The 20,809-nt window shown below is 52.6% G+C and overlaps 1 protein-coding gene across 2 annotated transcripts in view; it reads left to right on the top strand.

The window, feature by feature from the left end:
* Window positions 1-20,809, top strand: part of CREB3L1 (cAMP responsive element binding protein 3 like 1) — a 182,310-nt gene that overhangs the window by 112,990 nt on the left and 48,511 nt on the right. For both annotated transcript variants that reach the window (XM_068261734.1, XM_068261733.1), the window contains exon 2: window positions 9,326-9,539. In XM_068261734.1, coding sequence (XP_068117835.1) covers window positions 9,326-9,539 — 214 coding nt within the window. The remainder of the gene's footprint in view (window positions 1-9,325; window positions 9,540-20,809) is intronic.

Below are 20,809 nucleotides of genomic sequence, written 5' to 3'. Positions count from 1 at the left end.
TTTCTTTACTTAGCTGCTTTTTTCTTGCCATAATACAAATTCTAACAGTCTATTCAGTAGGACTATCAGCTGTGTATCCACCTGACCCTCTCCACACTCAAAATTGAAGGCATACTGAACCAGCATGGCTACCACAGCATCCTGCAGCGGCATGCTATTCCATCCGGTTTGCTTTTAGTTGGACCATCATTTATTTTTCAACAGGACAATGACCCCAAACACACCTCCAGGCTGTGTAAGGGCTATTTGACCAGGAAGGAGAGTGATGGGGTGCTGCGCCAGATGACCTGGCCTCCACAGTCACCAGACCTGAACCCAATCGAGATGGTTTGGGGTGAGCTGGACCGCAGAGTGAAGGCAAAAGGGCCAACAAGTGTTAAGCATCTCTGGGAACTCCTTCCAGACTTTTTTGTAAGACCATTTCAGGTGACTACCTCTTGAAGCTCATCAAGAGAATGCCAAGAGTGTGCAAAGCAGTAATCAAAGCAAAAGGTGGCTACTTTGCAGAACCTAGAATATGACATTTTTAGTTGTTTCACACTTTTTGGTCATGTACTATATTTCCACATGTGTTCATTCATGGTTTGGATGCCTTCAGTGTGACGCTACAATGTTCATAGTCATGAAAATAAAGAAAACTCTTTGAATGAGAAGGTGTGTCCAAACTTTTGGTCTGTACTGTACATAATAATCCCATGTTTTCTAAAGACTGACTAACAGCTGTAAGATATGGCATAAGACCGGTACTACCCGAGTGATAATGGGGTGATGTAGACCGGTACTATCCGAGTGGGGACAGTGTGATGTAGACCTGTACTACCAGAGTGGAGACGGGTGATGTGGACTGGTACTACCCGAGTGAGGAACAGGGCGATGTAGCACGGTACTACCCGAGTGGGGAACAGGGCGATGTAGCATGGCACTACCCGAGTGGGGATGGGGTGATGCAGACTGGTACTGCCTGAGTGGGGACGGGGTGATGTAGACTGGTACTACCCGAGTGGGGATGGGGTGATGTAGACTGGTACTACCCGAGTGAAGGCGGGTGATGTGGACTGGTACTACCTGAGTGAGGAACAGGGCGATGTAGCACGGTACTACCCGAGTGGGGATGGGGTGATGCAGACTGGTACTGTCTGAGTGGGGACAGAGTGATGTAGACTGGTACTACCCGAGTGGGGATGGGGTGATGTAGACTGGTACTACCCGAGTGGGGATGGGGTGATGTAGACCAGTACTGCCCGAGTGGGATGAGATGATGTAGACTGGTACTGCCTGAGTGGGGTCAGGGTGATATAGACCAATACTACCCGAGTGGGAAGGGGGTGATGTAGACCAGTACTGCCTGAGTGGGATGGGGTGATGTAGACCTGTACTACCAGAGTGGGGACAGGGGGATGTAGACCTGTCCTACCCGCGTGGAAAAGGAGTGAGGTGGACCGGTACTACCCAAATGGATGGGGTAATGTAGACCGGTACTACCCGAGTGGGGACGGGGTGATTTATACCGGTACTACCCAAATTGACGGGGTAATGTATACCGGTCTATCCCGAGTGGGAGAGGTTTATGTTCCCGAGCTCTCTATGCCACAATTGCCTAATGGGCCACCCAAGTTTGCATGTATCCGGTTTCTAGCCCACTAAAATTCTCTTGGTGTTTTTACCCACTCGACTAGTGAACAAGGCCAAGAGATAACTAGTGATCTCCTGCCCTTGTCCAATAGTTATCTCCTGCTCTTGTCCCCTAGTCATTTTCGGGTCTTCTCCTTATATTTTTGAGGTTCGTTGGGCCTCCATCTCAGTTGTACACTTGCTAGGGCAGTCCGGAGGGTCCACACTTCTCCTGTAGACTTTGTAGAGTGCAGTAGGATGAATGTGCTTGGCTCGGGTTCTTGTCGTGCGCTCTCCTGCCAGGAACAGTAGGAGGACGGCCTTGCCGGGTGGAACTGTGACGGATCATTCTTTCCATCTCCATAGAAGACCAATGTGGTCTTCTCGCTCTGCCAGATGCTGCGATGCCTTATTTTTTTCTACATTAAAAGAAACAAAATTAGATTGAATGGTAATCCTTTATGTGTCTCATTTGGCTGCCCTCGGATTAGACCATATGGATTCAATTTGGTACAAATTGATACCCATGTGGTCATAATTCACTACAGCTTGAAGCACATGCAAAGTAAGGAGGACACTTCTGAAAATGTCTTCACAAACCAAGGTCATTGTGTAGGGAGAAGAGAGGAGTAAAGTGGGGGAGGTCGAAAGGCAAGAAGAATGGGGGGTCTGTTTTTGGGGATGGGAGGTTATGTTGAAGGAACAGCATACATGTCAAACTCTAGCCCGCAGTCACTAGTGTTTAGCGATATCGATTTTGCAAGGCGATTTTTTTTTTTTTTTTTTTTTAACGAATGTGCATTTTTGCACATTCATTCAAGCTGAATCTCTGCAAAAAAAAGTTACATGAAGCGCGTTTGTGATTCCAACAAAATCACAACACTGCTGTGGGAACAGCCTCGTAGGATTACATTAGCCAAGCGTTTTTCAAATCGTAGATGCTTTGTAATTCCTGATTGTAATTAATACTGGTCTTCGGAGTACCCAGGATTTGAGTGTGGCGACATTTTGTGACCAAAAAGTAAAAATACATCCACATACAGTATCATATATAAAAAATAAATAAGTTTATTACTTTTTAACCTCTCTCACCCCTACCCCATAGTTACCAAAACAAAACACTTGTAAAAAATATATATATATAATTTAATAAAAAATACAGTTACCTTAGGGACTTTTTAATATGTATATCATGAGGGTATATTTCTTTTTTTTTTCTTTTTTTTTTATGTTATTTTTGTAAATAATGGCTTAATATTTTTTTTTTTTTTGTAAATAACTGCGAAGTATTTTTTTTTTTTTTTTTTAAACTCACTAAGCTGAAAAAATAAATCTTTATTTCGAAATAAAATATTATTGCCATGCATTGTACTAGGGACACAATTTAAATGTTGTAATAACTTGAACAAATGGACAAATAAAATGTGTGGGTTTTTACCTAGCACATTTTATTTTAAAACTAGAATTCCTTATGAGGGCTCGTTCACCGCAAACCACTAGCGGTTTTTAAAACCCACTAGGCCATGTAATCCTATGGCAGTGTTATCACTGCCGCGATCGCGGGCGTTTTGCGGTTAGCATTAACTGCAAACGCGTTACATACAGCGTTTTGGTGGCGATTCCTGAGCGATTGTGATTAACATGCATAGAACCACTAATCGCGATCGCTCCCAAAACGCTTCAGTGTCCAGTGATTTTTTTTTTTCCCACGTTAATCGCGGAAAAATCACTCAGTACCAGCCAAAGAAAGCCTAATTTGTGGTGAAAAAAACAACCTATAGATAATTTTGATGAGATAAAGTTATTGGTGAATCAATGGGTTTTTAAGGGTAAAAAAACCTGTGGTTGGGAAATGTTTAATGCAATTTTTTTGGGGAAATCCATTTTTTTTCTGGGCATACCAATGACCTTCATTTACATGAGAATGTATCTAATTTGACTCAAAATTGGATGCAATATTCCGAAAAATCTACTCTAGTTGGATAGGCCTGCTGTTTTTTTTTAATTATTATTTATTTTTTTAAACCACAAATTACTACTTGGTAAAAAAAATGGAAGTGAGGTGGACGGAAATAGGAACACTTCAAATATTTGCCCACCTCTAAGCTTTTGGCCCTCTAGTGAAATATGGGCCCTGGTATTAGCGCTCGTTCGCCCGCCCTCCTTCCACCGCCGTGACAGTTCATATAGCAGCACATTGATGCCCTGTTAGTCTTAATTATAGACGCAGAGCTCAATGACCGATCTGGCGCTGCCAATTTTGCACAAAATGTGTTCTTTCCTGGAACACTTATAAAATGGGACTTGGCTCTCAAACGCACCTGGAAAATTGTCTGCAGACGCCCTGTGTCTCTAGACGCTGCCCGGATGCGTCCGTTGTGGCAGCGGACCGTGTTTTTACACTTCCCTGGAGGCGTTTGCTTGCACGACACCTCATGTAGGTAGGCGATTCCTTCGCCGCAAAGCTCTCCTCCTTGCCTATGGAAGGAAAGTCAGGTCCGTGCGGGATCCTGGCTGCGTCTGGTATTGTTACGGGGCAGGGCGGTAAACTTCGGTCGAGGTGTTAATGCGTTGACAAGGAGTAAAGAGACACAGATGGTTTATTTCTTGTAAAGTGAGCTGTGCGGTTACAGCGACTCGCTTACATTTTATCTCGTGTTTGATGATATAAACAGGCCGACCCGTCATGTCTGTTCTCTCTTACCTTGATATAAAAATGAGGACTTTCTGCGGCCAAAACTCTCATCATCCGTCTTCTGCCGACTTATGCTAAGTCATTGTTTCCTAAAGTGTATAAACGATGGAATAAATCTACGCCACACGGATGCACCGGCAGGACAGGGCTTCAGAGATTATGCCAAAGCGATGTGTGCCAAAATTCTACAGACGCAGAATGCGAGAAACCAAGATAATATTGTGGAAGCCTACCTGCGGCCACACAACGGACCCTTCTAGGGGATTCACAAAGAGAAAACAAGGAGCCAGATTCACTAATAGTTATGGTTATGTTTAGGAGAACTCATGGAGAAGCAAGTGATTTGTTTGATCAGCTGACAGATTTACATAGCTCTGATTTGCTTTGATCACATCCCGTTTTTTAGCACATGATCATTACTAGAAAATCAGAGACTTGCTGTACATATCACCTGACCACACTGATCACATGCTTCTCCATGACTTCTCCTAGACACGACCATCACTGACCAGGAACTTACATATCTATCACCTGACCAGACTGATCACATGCTTCTCCATGACTTCTCCTAGACACACCATCACTAATCAGAGACTTACATATCTATCACCTGAACACACTGATCACATGCTTCTCCATGACTTCTCCTAGACACGACCATCATTAATCAGAGACTTACATATCTATCACCTGACCAGACTGATCACATGCTTCCCCGTGACTTCTCCCAGACATGGCCATCACTAATCAGAGACTTACATATCTATCACCTGATCACACTGATCACATGCTTCTCCATGACTTCTCCTAGACACGCCCATCACTAATCAGAGACTTACATATCTATCCCCTGACCACACTGATCACATGTTTCTCCATGACTTCTCCTAGACATGACCATCACTAATCAGAGACTAACCTATCTGTCACCTGACCACACTGATCACATGCTTCTCCATGACTTCTCCTAGACACAACCATCACTAATCAGAGACTTACATATCTGTCACCTGACCAGACTGATCACATGCTTCTCCATGACTTCTCCTAGACATAACCATCACTAATCAGAGACTTACATATCTATCACCTCACCAGACTGATCACATGCTTCTCCATGACTCCTCCTAGACATGACCATCACTAATCAGTGACTTACATATCTGTCACCTGACCAGACTGATCACATGCTTCTCCATGACTTCTCCTAGACACGACCATCACTAATCAGAGACTTACATATCTATCACCTGACCAAACTGATCACATGCTTCTCCATGACTTCTCCTGGACACAACCATCACTATTCACTAATCTTAAGACAACTGAAGCAAAAGATGTGGAGGCTGCCATATCTATTTCCTTTGAAGCAATACCAGTTGCCTGGCCGTCCTGCTGATCTTCTGCCTCTAATACTTTTAGCCATAGCCTCTGAACAAGCATGCAGAAGATCAGATGTTTCTGATATGGTCAGATCTGACAAGATTAGCTGCACGCTTGTTCCTGGTGTGATTCAGACACTACTGCAGCCAAATAGATCAGCAGGAAAGCCAGGCAACTGGTATTGTTTAAAGGGACCCTGAGGTAGGAGGGATATGGAGGCTGCCATATTTATTTCCTTTAAACCTCCCTGGCGGTAACCCCCAGCTAAGCTCGGGTTAGCTGCCGGGAGCTCAATTCAGAGCAATGGTGCACAGCGGGCGTTCTTACTCACCTCCCAGGAGATCCAGACGCAGGCAGCCATTCTTCTTCCTCTTCACAGAGGCTCTTAATCACTCTGGTGAGATCACCGTCAGTGATCTCTCTACAGAGTTACAGTGCCACCCGGATGACAGAGGGAAAATTGCAGTGCTGTAGCCCAGGGAGGTGAGCGAGTGCTGGGGCTGCTGATGGCTTTTCTGACACCCCCCCCCCCCCCTGGTTTTAGGTTCAGAAACTTGCTGAAAAGACCCTAAAATCCAGTAATAATCATACCACCAGGGAGATTAACCTCTTGAGGACTGCAGTGTTAAACCCCCCCCCCCCCCCCCCCTAAAGACCAGGCCATTTTATGTAAAATGGGCCACTGCAGCTTTAAGGCCAAGCTGCAGGGTCGCACAACTCAGCACACAAGTGATCCCCCCCCCCCTCCTTCCCTTTTCTCCCCACCAACAGAGCTCTCTGCTGGTGGGGTCTGATCGCTCCCCATGTGTTTTTTTTATGTAAATATTTTTATTTTTTAATAAATTTTACTTTACTTTTTTTTTTTTTTTACCCTAGACCCTCCCTCCCCCCGCCAGCCAATCACTGTGATCAGCTGTCATAGGCTTCAGCCTATGACAGGCGATCACCTTCAGGTCTCCCAGGAGGACAGCCGTGTCACACAGCTGTCCCCAGTACAGTGCTGCTGCTCAGGGGCGCCTCTAGCCATGTTGTCACTCCAGGCATGAAAATCTGTGCCCCCCACCCCCATGGCGGCCTTCCATGAAAATAATCGTAATGCGGCAGCATTGCACCAGGAAATAATCATAATGCGGCAGTGTTTCACCAGAACATTTGTAATGCAGGCAGTGCTTCACCAGAAAATACACATAATGTAAGGCTGCAGAAGTGAGCTTACGGGCTGCAGGCCAGTGAACTGACGCAGCGTCTATTTGACGCCGCAAGCCTGTTCACCACCTGGGGACACAGCATCCGGCGGGGGGTGACTGCGGTCCCCCCTGCAGAGCACTCATGCCCGCCTGGTTGGCCTGGCACCCTTTACAAGGGGTCAGAAGGAGGCACAAAGGGGAACAGAAGGAGTCACAGGGGGACTAAAGGAGGCACACAGGGACAGAAAGAGGCACATGAGGACAGAGGAAGGCGCAGGGGACAGAGGTGGCGCATGGAGACTGAAGGAGGCACAAAGGGATACAAAAGGAGGCACAGAAGGACAGAAGGAGGCAGAGTGGGACTAAAGGAGGAACAGGGGGGCAGAGGAGCCACAAGGGGACAAATAAAGGCAAAGGGGACATAAGGAGGCACAGGGGGACAGAAGGAGGCACAAAGAGCACAGACGGAGGCAGAGATGGCACAAAGGAGGAAAGAAGGATGCACAAGGCACAGAGGTGTCAGCTGCCTGCAACTTACACTAAGTAGATTCAGCAAAAGCAAGTAATAGAACAGCCACAGAGGTGTGGCTTAATCTTAGGTGGGGCTTAATTTGGGGACGGGGCTTAATTCTGCAACATGGCGCCCCTCAGGACCAATGGCACTCCAGGCAATGGTCTGTACTGCCTATGCCTAGAGGCGCCCCTTGCTGCTGATCGCATTGCTGTACTATGTAATTAGACGGCAGTTTCGCCATCTAACAGTGTCCCGAACGGCGATTGCTGTGGGGAGACTGAAGGCGGAGCTCCGCCTACCAACAGGAGATGCATGCGCAATCTCCTGCAAACTGCCGCCCCAGGACTTTACGCCGATCGGCGTTAGTCGGTCCTGGGGCTGCCGCCATGGCCACCCCCATCGGCGTGACGCGGTCGGCAAGCAGTTAAACAATACCAGTTGCCTGTCAGTCCTCCAGATCCTGTGTCTTTAATACATTTTGCCATAGAACCTGAACAAGCATGCAGCTGATCAGGTACTCTGACTCAATTGACTCAGGTTTTACTGGTTACCCATATGCTTGTTTCAGGATTTTGACTCAGACACTACTTATGCCAGAAGATCAGCAGGGCTGCCAGGCAACTGGCGCATTCTCATTGCTGCCCATTAGTACATTGATTGGTGAATAGGAACATGTGTTCACATAATACTTCCTGTGTACTGTACACAGGAATAAAGTGGGGGGACATCTAGTGGCTAAAAAGTAAAATTACAACCACATACATTAAATTAAAATAAATAAATCCCGCATTGGTTAGCGCCTTAAAGCGGATCCAAGATGAAAAACTAACTATAACAAGTAACTTGTTTAGATAGTTTACACAGCAAATCTAGCTGCAAACAGCTTTAATAGAATATGATTATTTCTTCCTGGGAAACAATGACAGCAGCCATGTTGTTTGTAAACATTACACAGAGGCAGGCTTATCTGCACCATCAGCACTCAGACTGTGAAAAAAAACCTAATCCCCCCCCCCCCCCTCCTGCCTCTGAAATCAATGGCTAGTAACACCTCCTCTTCCCCTTGCCCAGACTGAGCTCCCATGAGCCCTTGCTACTGCCAAGGCTCTCTGAAAACCTGTGGGCGTGGTTTATTTAGTTTATAGGGAATTATAGAAAACAAAAACAAAAAAGTATTTGGCTTGAGGAATGCCCTATAAACTATAGGAAAGGAACACAATTATGCAATGTGTAAAAGTTCATCTCGGATCCACTTTAACTCCCCTCCCAGCCTTACCAAAATAAAACACTTATTAAACAGTCTTTAAGGTAACTATTTATGTATTTTATTGTCACTTATGTCAGGTTTTTTTTTTACAAGTATGTCATGAGGGTATATTACTGTTATTTTTGCAAATAAAGGCTTGTAGCCTGTGATATAATGTAAACAAACCACAAACTGAAAAAAATACACCTTTATTTTCAAAGAAAATATTGTTGCCATATATTGTGTTTTGGACATATTTTTATACGTGACAGGGACAAATGGGCAAATAAAATTTGTGGGTTTTATCCATAGTAACCTGTTTTGATTTTAAAACTATAATTGTTGAAACTCAGAAATAATAGTTTTCCATGTTTTCTTATTCTTTTGTTAAGAAAACATGGGAAAAAAAATTCTTAGCAAAAAAGTGCTACCCAAAGAAAGCCTAATTGGTGGCAAAAAAAAGATATATAGATTTTGGTGTGCTAAGTAGTGATAAAGTTATTGACAAATAAATGGGAGAAGTGCTGAAATGTGAAAATTGCTCTGGTCCATAAGGGGAACATCGCTGTTAGTGGTTAAACTGGGCCATGTAGGAGGGGTTTCGGTTTATAGAATATATTGTGTTCTAAAAGAAACCCACATGCGGTATCTGTCTCAGCATTCATCTTGCTATCTTTCTCCCCATTTAGCACTTCTCAGAGGCACTCGATGAATTCTCCAATGAGCTCTTCAACAGCTTTTTCGATGACCCTCCTCTTTTGGATCGGGATGCCTTACTGGATATGGAGGTGGAGAGTCCAGCTCCTCCCATACAGGCTGATCACTGCTATTCGCTGAGCGAAGACTCCACCCCACAGAGCCCCGCCCTCACTATTAAGGAAGAGGATGAGGACAGTCCCAGTGGTAAGTGCTGCACACAGGCTACAGAATTAGGATAGAGGCAAGTGTAGTTTATTTTTGTTGTTTATTTTTTAAACCTATTCTGATTAAGGATATATATAGATGTTGATTCCGAAAATGTTAATGATAAATGTTCTTACCTTATCTATATTTTCATCTTATATTAATAAAAACAAAAAATAAGCACCCTACCAGTAATAAAAAAAAAATAAAAAAATTATAAAATGAAAGTGTACCCGAAGCGACATGTGACATGATGTCATAACCGTGTATGTAATATTAATAACCAGGCTGCTTTACTTGTTTTATTTTGCTGCCTGGAAGAATGAATTTTTAGGCATGAAAGTGACAGCTTCTCTCTTGTCGGTACATTTTGGGGAATATAGTAATCCTCACTGATAAGCAAATTACAGCCATAAAAGTTTTCCTTGCAAAATACGCCTGAGTGGAGGGGGAGATTAAAAAAAAAAGGTCAATGGTTCATGTATTTTTACTCTGGGACACTTAATAGGCTGCCACTGAGCAGAGACAACACAACATTCAATGTACAGGTAGTCCCCGGTTAACAAACGAGATAGGCAGCAATAACAGACGCTGTTTCGGGCCTCGGAGCCCATTTTCAAATTGCATAAGCCGTGACACCAACCCAAACCAAGTGCACCCTTAAATACAAACCCCACGGAGAGCTGTTTTCAGAATGTCTTGTCCTCCATCAGGTCTGCTGCTCAGCTCCGCCCGCGGAGTGCTGGGATTGACACGCTCTCCGTGGGGTTTGTATTTAAGGGTGCACTTGGTTTGGGTTGATGTCACGGCTTATGCAATTTGAAAAAGGGCTCTGAGGCCGGAAACAGCGTCTGTTATTGCTGCCATTCTAATAAAAGAGCTATTCTAATACTACCGGCGGTGCCGACCGATCTTTGTTACTGTAGCTGTTGTCCCTGGAGGCACAGGGGCTGGGGTACTGGCACACCAGCTGATCCAGTGGGTGCTACTCCACACTTCGTGTTACAAAACAAACGAGATAGGGACTGTAAGTTCGTTCTTAACCTGAATCTGTTCTTAAGTCGGAACATAGTGCCATCTCTACCCCCTGTACCTCCAGTGTCCCCCTCTGTGTCACCTCTGCCCTTTGTACTTATAAAAGTTTAAAAGCCATTTTTTCTTTGCATTTTTTAAATCGATTTTCTCAAAATCTACAAGTCCGATTTTTTTACTTGTTCCCATGGAAACACAAAATCCATGCCGTTCGTAAATCGGGCATTCATAAGTCGGGGACTACCTGTACTTTGTAAATGTTTAAATATAAAATAAAACCATGGGATATCTAAAAAAAAGTAATTTTTAGGAGTTTGAGGATAAATATAATAGTTTAACTCATCAGTTTATTTTCACCTCTGGTTCACTTTAATGGATACCCGAACTGGCACGTGACATGATGAGATAGACATGGGTATGTACAGTGCCTAGCACACAAATAACTAGGCTGTGTTCCTTTTTTTTCTTTCTCTGCCTTAAAGGGAAGGTCCAAGCAAAAAAAAAAAATGAGTTTTACTTACCTGGGGCTTCTACCAGCCCCATGTAGCCATCCTGTGCCCTCGTAGTCACTCACTGCTGCTCCAGTCCCCCGCTGGCAGCTTTCTGACCTCGGAGGTCAGGGCCACATTGCATACATTTTTACGCATTCCAGCTAATGCAGGAACAAAAATGTACGTGTTGCACCACTAATGCGTAAAAATGTATGCGTTAATGTTCCTGCACTAGCGGGAATGTGTAAAAATGTACGCAATTCGGCCCTGACCTCTGAGGTCAGAAAGCTGCCAGTGGGGGACTGGAGCAGCAGTGAGTGACTACGAGGGCACAGGATGGCTGCATGGGGCTGGTAGAAGCCACAGGTAAGTGAAACTCATTTTTTTTTTTTTTGCTTGGACCTTCCCTTTAAAGCGTTAAATATCAGGTATGTAAGTGGCTGACTCAGTCCTGACAGGAAGTGACTACAGTGTGACCCTCACTGATAATAAATATAAACTATAAAACACTTTCCTAGCAGAAAAGGGCTTTTGAGAGCAAGAAAGAGATAAAAAGGGGAATTTCTTATCAGTGAGGGTCACACTGTAGTCACTTCTTGTCAGGACTGAGTCAGTCACTTACATACCTGATATTTAACTTGTTCAGGCAGAGAAAGAAAAAAGGAACACAGCCTAGTTATTTGTGTGCTAGGCACTGTACATACCCATGTCTATTTCATCATGTCACATGTCACTTTGGGTATCCTTTAAGCACTCCAAGTAAAATGTAAAAAAAAAGTCCAATTACCAAGTGAGAAAAGGAACATTAAAGCATGTATATAGATTGGCCTGTAATCCTGAGTTGATGCAAACTTTATACAGATTGCAGCCTGGAATTCATGATACATTTGATTGGATCTTTTCCAAGCTTAACCACTTGAGGACTGCGGTATTAACCCCCCCAGTGAGCAGGCCATTTTTTACTAAATAGGCCACTGCAGCTTTAAGGCCTTGCTGCAGGGCCGCACAACTCAGCACACAAGTGATTCCCCCCACTTCTTCTCCCCACCAACAGAGCTCTCTGTCAGTGCGATCTGATCTCTGCTGTGTTGTTTTTTAATAAATATTTTTATTTTTTTATACATTTCTCTGTTTTTTGTTTGTTTGTTTGTTTTGTAACCCTCCCTCCCCCACCAGCCAATCAGCGTGATCAGCTGTCATAGGCTTCAGCCTATGACAGTGGATCACTTTCTTGCCTCCCAGGCGGACAGCCGTGTCACATGGCTGTCCCCAGTACAGCGCTGCCGCTGATCGCAGCGCTGTACAGTCCTAATAGACGGCGAACGCCGTCTAACAGTCTCCGAGTGACGATTACCGATGGGAGACTAAAGGCGGAGCAGATCTCCTGCAATCCCCGCCTGCAGCCATTCATGCCAATCGGCGTGCATCGGTCCTGGGACTGCAGCCATTCATGCCAATCGGCGTGGAGCGGTACTGGAGCTGCCGCCATTCATGCCAATCGGCGTGCATCGGTCCTGGGACTGCAGCCATTCATGCCAATCGGCGTGGAGCGGTCCTGGGGCTGCCGCTATTCATGCCAATCGGCGTGGAGCGGTCCTGGGGCTGCAGCTATTCATGCCAATCGGCGTGGAGCGGTCCTGGGGCTGCAGCCATTCATGCCAATCGGCGTGGAGCGGTCCTGGGGCTGCAGCTATTCATGCCAATCGGCGTGGAGCGGTCCTGGGGCTGCAGCTATTCATGCCAATCGGCGTGGAGCGGTCCTGGGGCTGCCGCTATTCATGCCAATCGGCGTGCATCGGTCCTGGGGCTGCAGCTATTCATGCCAATCGGCGTGCATCGGTCCTGGGGCTGCAGCTATTCATGCCAATCGGCGTGGAGCGGTCCTGGGACTGCAGCCATTCATGCCAATCGGCGTGGAGCGGTCCTGGGGCTGCAGCTATTCATGCCAATCGGCGTGGAGCGGTCCTGGGGCTGCCGCTATTCATGCCAATCGGCGTGGAGCGGTCCTGGGGCTGCCGCTATTCATGCCAATCGGCGTGGAGCGGTCCTGGGGCTGCAGCCATTCATGCCAATCGGCGTGGAGCGGTCCTGGGGCTGCAGCCATTCATGCCAATCGGCGTGGAGCGGTCCTGGGGCTGCAGCCATTCATGCCAATCGGCGTGGAGCGGTCCTGGGGCTGCAGCCATTCATGCCAATCGGCGTGGAGCGGTCCTGGGGCTGCAGCCATTCATGCCAATCGGCGTGGAGCGGTCCTGGGGCTGCAGCTATTCATGCCAATCGGCGTGGAGCGGTCCTGGGGCTGCAGCCATTCATGCCAATCGGCGTGGAGCGGTCCTGGGGCTGCAGCTATTCATGCCAATCGGCGTGGAGCGGTCCTGGGGCTGCAGCTATTCATGCCAATCGGCGTGGAGCGGTCCTGGAGCTGCCGCTATTCATGCCAATCGGCGTGGAGCGGTCCTGGGGCTGCAGCCATTCATGCCAATCGGCGTGGAGCGGTCCTGGGGCTGCAGCCATTCATGCCAATCGGCGTGGAGCGGTCCTGGGGCTGCCGCTATTCATGCCAATCGGCGTGGAGCGGTCCTGGGGCTGCAGCCATTCATGCCAATCGGCGTGCATCGGTCCTGGGGCTGCAGCCATTCATGCCAATCGGCGTGGAGCGGTCCTGGGGCTGCAGCTATTCATGCCAATCGGCGTGGAGCGGTCCTGGGGCTGCAGCTATTCATGCCAATCGGCGTGGAGCGGTCCTGGGGCTGCAGCTATTCATGCCAATCGGCGTGGAGCGGTCCTGGGGCTGCAGCCATTCATGCCAATCGGCGTGGAGCGGTCCTGGGGCTGCCGCTATTCATGCCAATCGGCGTGCATCGGTCCTGGGATTGCAGCCATTCATGCCAATCGGCGTGGAGCGGTCCTGGGGCTGCAGCCATTCATGCCAATCGGCGTGGAGCGGTCCTGGGGCTGCAGCCATTCATGCCAATCGGCGTGGAGCGGTCCTGGGGCTGCAGCCATTCATGCCAATCGGCGTGGAGCGGTCCTGGGGCTGCAGCCATTCATGCCAATCGGCGTGGAGCGGTACTGGAGCTGCCGCCATTCATGCCAATCGGCGTGCATCGGTCCTGGGACTGCAGCCATTCATGCCAATCGGCGTGGAGCGGTCCTGGGGCTGCAGCCATTCATGCCAATCGGCGTGGAGCGGTACTGGAGCTGCCGCCATTCATGCCAATCGGCGTGGAGCGGTCCTGGGGCTGCCGCTATTCATGCCAATCGGCGTGGAGCGGTCCTGGGGCTGCAGCCATTCATGCCAATCGGCGTGGAGCGGTCCTGGGGCTGCCGCTATTCATGCCAATCGGCGTGGAGCGGTCCTGGGGCTGCAGCTATTCATGCCAATCGGCGTGGAGCGGTCCTGGGGCTGCCGCTATTCATGCCAATCGGCGTGCATCGGTCCTGGGGCTGCAGCCATTCATGCCAATCGGCGTGGAGCGGTCCTGGGGCTGCAGCCATTCATGCCAATCGGCGTGGAGCGGTCCTGGGGCTGCAGCCATTCATGCCAATCGGCGTGGAGCGGTCCTGGGGCTGCCGCTATTCATGCCAATCGGCGTGCATCGGTCCTGGGGCTGCAGCCATTCATGCCAATCGGCGTGGAGCGGTCCTGGGGCTGCAGCCATTCATGCCAATCGGCGTGGAGCGGTCCTGGGGCTGCAGCCATTCATGCCAATCGGCGTGGAGCGGTCCTGGGGCTGCAGCCATTCATGCCAATCGGCGTGGAGCGGTCCTGAGGCTGCAGCCATTCATGCCAATCGGCGTGGAGCGGTCCTGGGGCTGCAGCCATTCATGCCAATCGGCGTGGAGCGGTCCTGGGGCTGCCGCTATTCATGCCAATCGGCGTGCATCGGTCCTGGGGCTGCAGCCATCCATGCCAATCGGCGTGGAGCGGTCCTGGGACTGCAGCCATTCATGCCAATCGGCGTGGAGCGGTCCTGGGGCTGCCGCTATTCATGCCAATCGGCGTGCATCGGTCCTGGGGCTGCAGCCATTCATGCCAATCGGCGTGGAGCGGTCCTGGGGCTGCAGCCATTCATGCCAATCGGCGTGGAGCGGTCCTGGGGCTGCAGCCATTCATGCCAATCGGAGTGGAGCGGTCCTGGGGCTGCAGCCATTCATGCCAATCGGAGTGGAGCGGTCCTGGGGCTGCAGCCATTCATGCCAATCGGCGTGGAGCGGTCCTGGGGCTGCAGCCATTCATGCCAATCGGCGTGCATCGGTCCTGGGACTGCAGCCATTCATGCCAATCGGCGTGGAGCGGTCCTGGGGCTGCAGCCATTCATGCCAATCGGCGTGGAGCGGTCCTGGGGCTGCAGCCATTCATGCCAATCGGCGTGGAGCGGTCCTGGGGCTGCAGCCATTCATGCCAATCGGCGTGGAGCGGTCCTGGGGCTGCAGCCATTCATGCCAATCGGCGTGGAGCGGTCCTGGGGCTGCAGCTATTCATGCCAATCGGCGTGGAGCGGTCCTGGGGCTGCAGCCATTCATGCCAATCGGCGTGGAGCGGTCCTGGGGCTGCAGCCATTCATGCCAATCGGCGTGGAGCGGTCCTGGGGCTGCAGCCATTCATGCCAATCGGCGTGGAGCGGTCCTGGGGCTGCCGCTATTCATGCCAATCGGCGTGGAGCGGTCCTGGGGCTGCAGCTATTCATGCCAATCGGCGTGGAGCGGTCCTGGGGCTGCCGCTATTCATGCCAATCGGCGTGCATCGGTCCTGGGGCTGCAGCCATTCATGCCAATCGGCGTGGAGCGGTCCTGGGGCTGCAGCCATTCATGCCAATCGGCGTGGAGCGGTCCTGGGGCTGCAGCCATTCATGCCAATCGGCGTGGAGCGGTCCTGGGGCTGCCGCTATTCATGCCAATCGGCGTGCATCGGTCCTGGGGCTGCAGCCATTCATGCCAATCGGCGTGGAGCGGTCCTGGGGCTGCAGCCATTCATGCCAATCGGCGTGGAGCGGTCCTGGGGCTGCAGCCATTCATGCCAATCGGCGTGGAGCGGTCCTGGGGCTGCAGCCATTCATGCCAATCGGCGTGGAGCGGTCCTGAGGCTGCAGCCATTCATGCCAATCGGCGTGGAGCGGTCCTGGGGCTGCAGCCATTCATGCCAATCGGCGTGGAGCGGTCCTGGGGCTGCCGCTATTCATGCCAATCGGCGTGCATCGGTCCTGGGGCTGCAGCCATCCATGCCAATCGGCGTGGAGCGGTCCTGGGACTGCAGCCATTCATGCCAATCGGCGTGGAGCGGTCCTGGGGCTGCCGCTATTCATGCCAATCGGCGTGCATCGGTCCTGGGGCTGCAGCCATTCATGCCAATCGGCGTGGAGCGGTCCTGGGGCTGCAGCCATTCATGCCAATCGGCGTGGAGCGGTCCTGGGGCTGCAGCCATTCATGCCAATCGGAGTGGAGCGGTCCTGGGGCTGCAGCCATTCATGCCAATCGGAGTGGAGCGGTCCTGGGGCTGCAGCCATTCATGCCAATCGGCGTGGAGCGGTCCTGGGGCTGCAGCCATTCATGCCAATCGGCGTGCATCGGTCCTGGGACTGCAGCCATTCATGCCAATCGGCGTGGAGCGGTCCTGGGGCTGCAGCCATTCATGCCAATCGGCGTGGAGCGGTCCTGGGGCTGCAGCCATTCATGCCAATCGGCGTGGAGCGGTCCTGGGGCTGCAGCTATTCATGCCAATCGGCGTGGAGCGGTCCTGGGGCTGCAGCCATTCATGCCAATCGGCGTGGAGCGGTCCTGGGGCTGCAGCTATTCATGCCAATCGGCGTGGAGCGGTCCTGGGGCTGCAGCCATTCATGCCAATCGGCGTGGAGCGGTCCTGGGGCTGCAGCCATTCATGCCAATCGGCGTGGAGCGGTCCTGGGGCTGCAGCCATTCATGCCAATCGGCGTGGAGCGGTCCTGGGGCTGCCTCTATTCATGCCAATCGGCGTGGAGCGGTCCTGGGGCTGCAGCTATTCATGCCAATCGGCGTGGAGCGGTCCTGGGGCTGCAGCTATTCATGCCAATCGGCGTGGAGCGGTCCTGGGGCTGCAGCTATTCATGCCAATCGGCGTGGAGCGGTCCTGGGGCTGCAGCCATTCATGCCAATCGGCGTGGAGCGGTCCTGGGGCTGCAGCTATTCATGCCAATCGGCGTGGAGCGGTCCTGGGGCTGCAGCCATTCATGCCAATCGGCGTGGAGCGGTCCTGGGGCTGCAGCCATTCATGCCAATCGGCGTGGAGCGGTCCTGGGGCTGCAGCCATTCATGCCAATCGGCGTGGAGCGGTCCTGGGGCTGCCTCTATTCATGCCAATCGGCGTGGAGCGGTCCTGGGGCTGCAGCTATTCATGCCAATCGGCGTGGAGCGGTCCTGGGGCTGCAGCTATTCATGCCAATCGGCGTGGAGCGGTCCTGGGGCTGCAGCTATTCATGCCAATCGGCGTGGAGCGGTCCTGGGGCTGCAGCCATTCATGCCAATCGGCGTGGAGCGGTCCTGGGGCTGCAGCCATTCATGCCAATCGGCGTGGAGCGGTCCTGGGGCTGCAGCCATTCATGCCAATCGGCGTGCATCGGTCCTGGGACTGCAGCCATTCATGCCAATCGGCGTGGAGCGGTCCTGGGGCTGCAGCCATTCATGCCAATCGGCGTGGAGCGGTCCTGGGGCTGCAGCCATTCATGCCAATCGGCGTGGAGCGGTCCTGGGGCTGCAGCTATTCATGCCAATCGGCGTGGAGCGGTCCTGGGGCTGCCGCTATTCATGCCAATCGGCGTGGAGCGGTCCTGGGGCTGCAGCTATTCATGCCAATCGGCGTGGAGCGGTCCTGGGGCTGCCGCTATTCATGCCAATCGGCGTGGAGCGGTCCTGGGGCTGCAGCCATTCATGCCAATCGGCGTGGAGCGGTCCTGGGACTGCAGCCATTCATGCCAATCGGCGTGGAGCGGTCCTGGGACTGCAGCCATTCATGCCAATCGGCGTGGAGCGGTCCTGGGACTGCAGCCATTCATGCCAATCGGCGTGGAGCGGTCCTGGGACTGCAGCCATTCATGCCAATCGGCGTGGAGCGGTCCTGGGACTGCAGCCATTCATGCCAATCGGCGTGGAGCGGTCCTGGGACTGCAGCCATTCATGCCAATCGGCGTGGAGCGGTCCTGGGGCTGCAGCTATTCATGCCAATCGGCGTGGAGCGGTCCTGGGGCTGCAGCCATTCATGCCAATCGGCGTGCATCGGTCCTGGGGCTGCAGCCAATCATGCCAATCGGCGTGGAGCGGTCCTGGGGCTGCAGCTATTCATGCCAATCGGCGTGGAGCAGTCCTGGGGCTGCAGCCATTCATGCCAATCGGCGTGGAGCGGTCCTGGGGCTGCAGCCATTCATGCCAATCGGCGTGGAGCGGTCCTGGGGCTGCAGCCATTCATGCCAATCGGCGTGGAGCGGTCCTGGGGCTGCAGCTATTCATGCCAATCGGCGTGGAGCGGTCCTGGGGCTGCAGCTATTCATGCCAATCGGCGTGGAGCGGTCCTGGGGCTGCCGCTATTCATGCCAATCGGCGTGCATCGGTCCTGGGATTGCAGCCATTCATGCCAATCGGCGTGGAGCGGTCCTGGGGCTGCAGCCATTCATGCCAATCGGCGTGGAGCGGTCCTGGGGCTGCAGCCATTCATGCCAATCGGCGTGGAGCGGTCCTGGGGCTGCAGCTATTCATGCCAATCGGCGTGGAGCGGTCCTGGGGCTGCAGCCATTCATGCCAATCGGCGTGGAGCGGTCCTGGGGCTGCAGCTATTCATGCCAATCAGCGTGGAGCGGTCCTGGGGCTGCCGCTATTCATGCCAATCGGCGTGGAGCGGTCCTGGGGCTGCCGCTATTCATGCCAATCGGCGTGGAGCGGTCCTGGGGCTGCAGCTATTCATGCCAATCGGCGTGGAGCGGTCCTGGGGCTGCAGCCATTCATGCCAATCGGCGTGGAGCGGTCCTGGGGCTGCAGCCATTCATGCCAATCGGCGTGCATCGGTCCTGGGACTGCAGCCATTCATGCCAATCGGCGTGGAGCGGTCCTGGGGCTGCCGCTATTCATGCCAATCGGCGTGGTGCGGTCCTGGGGCTGCAGCCATTCATGCCAATCGGCGTGCATCGGTCCTGGGACTGCAGCCATTCATGCCAATCGGCGTGGAGCGGTCCTGGGGCTGCAGCCATTCATGCCAATCGGCGTGGAGCGGTCCTGGGACTGCAGCCATTCATGCCAATCGGCGTGGAGCGGTCCTGGGGCTGCAGCCATTCATGCCAATCGGCGTGCATCGGTCCTGGGGCTGCAGCTATTCATGCCAATCGGCGTGGAGCGGTCCTGGGGCTGCAGCCATTCATGCCAATCGGCGTGGAGCGGTCCTGGGGCTGCAGCTATTCATGCCAATCGGCGTGGAGCGGTCCTGGGGCTGCCGCTATTCATGCCAATCGGCGTGCATCGGTCCTGGGGCTGCAGCCATTCATGCCAATCGGCGTGGAGCGGTACTGGAGCTGCCGCCATTCATGCCAATCGGCGTGGAGCGGTCCTGGGGCTGCAGCTATTCATGCCAATCGGCGTGGAGCGGTCCTGGGGCTGCAGCCATTCATGCCAATCGGCGTGGAGCGGTCCTGGGGCTGCCGCTATTCATGCCAATCGGCGTGGAGCGGTCCTGGGGCTGCAGCTATTCATGCCAATCGGCGTGGAGCGGTCCTGGGGCTGCAGCCATTCATGCCAATCGGCGTGCATCGGTCCTGGGGCTGCAGCCATTCATGCCAATCGGCGTGGAGCGGTCCTGGGGCTGCCGCTATTCATGCCAATCGGCGTGGAGCGGTCCTGGGGCTGCAGCCATTCATGCCAATCGGCGTGGAGCGGTCCTGGGGCTGCAGCTATTCATGCCAATCGGCGTGGAGCGGTCCTGGGGCTGCAGCTATTCATGCCAATCGGCGTGGAGCGGTCCTGGGGCTGCAGCCATTCATGCCAATCGGCGTGGAGCGGTCCTGGGGCTGCCGCTATTCATGCCAATCGGCGTGGAGCGGTCCTGGGGCTGCAGCTATTCATGCCAATCGGCGTGGAGCGGTCCTGGGGCTGCCGCTATTCATGCCAATCGGCGTGGAGCGGTCCTGGGGCTGCAGCCATTCATGCCAATCGGCGTGCATCGGTCCTGGGACTGCAGCCATTCATGCCAATCGGCGTGGAGCGGTCCTGGGGCTGCAGCCATTCATGCCAATCGGCGTGGAGCGGTCCTGGGGCTGCAGCCATTCATGCCAATCGGCGTGGAGCGGTCCTGGGGCTGCAGCTATTCATGCCAATCGGCGTGGAGCGGTCCTGGGGCTGCCGCTATTCATGCCAATCGGCGTGGAGCGGTCCTGGGGCTGCAGGTATTCATGCCAATCGGCGTGGAGCGGTCCTGGGGCTGCAGCTATTCATGCCAATCGGCGTGGAGCGGTCCTGGGGCTGCCGCTATTCATGCCAATCGGCGTGGAGCGGTCCTGGGGCTGCAGCCATTCATGCCAATCGGCGTGGGGCGGTCCTGGGGCTGCCGCTATTCATGCCAATCGGCGTGGGGCGGTCCTGGGGCTGCCGCTATTCATGCCAATCGGCGTGGGGCGGTCCTGGGGCTGCAGCCATTCATGCCAATCGGCGTGGAGCGGTCCTGGGGCTGCCGCTATTCATGCCAATCGGCGTGGGGCGGTCCTGGGGCTGCCGCTATTCATGCCAATCGGCGTG

Source organism: Hyperolius riggenbachi, chromosome 11 (genome assembly GCF_040937935.1).
Source record: "Hyperolius riggenbachi isolate aHypRig1 chromosome 11, aHypRig1.pri, whole genome shotgun sequence".
Classification (NCBI taxonomy): Eukaryota; Metazoa; Chordata; class Amphibia; order Anura; family Hyperoliidae; genus Hyperolius; species Hyperolius riggenbachi.
Note: the sequence above shows the minus strand (reverse complement) of the source record. Positions and strands in the feature narration are given on the sequence as shown.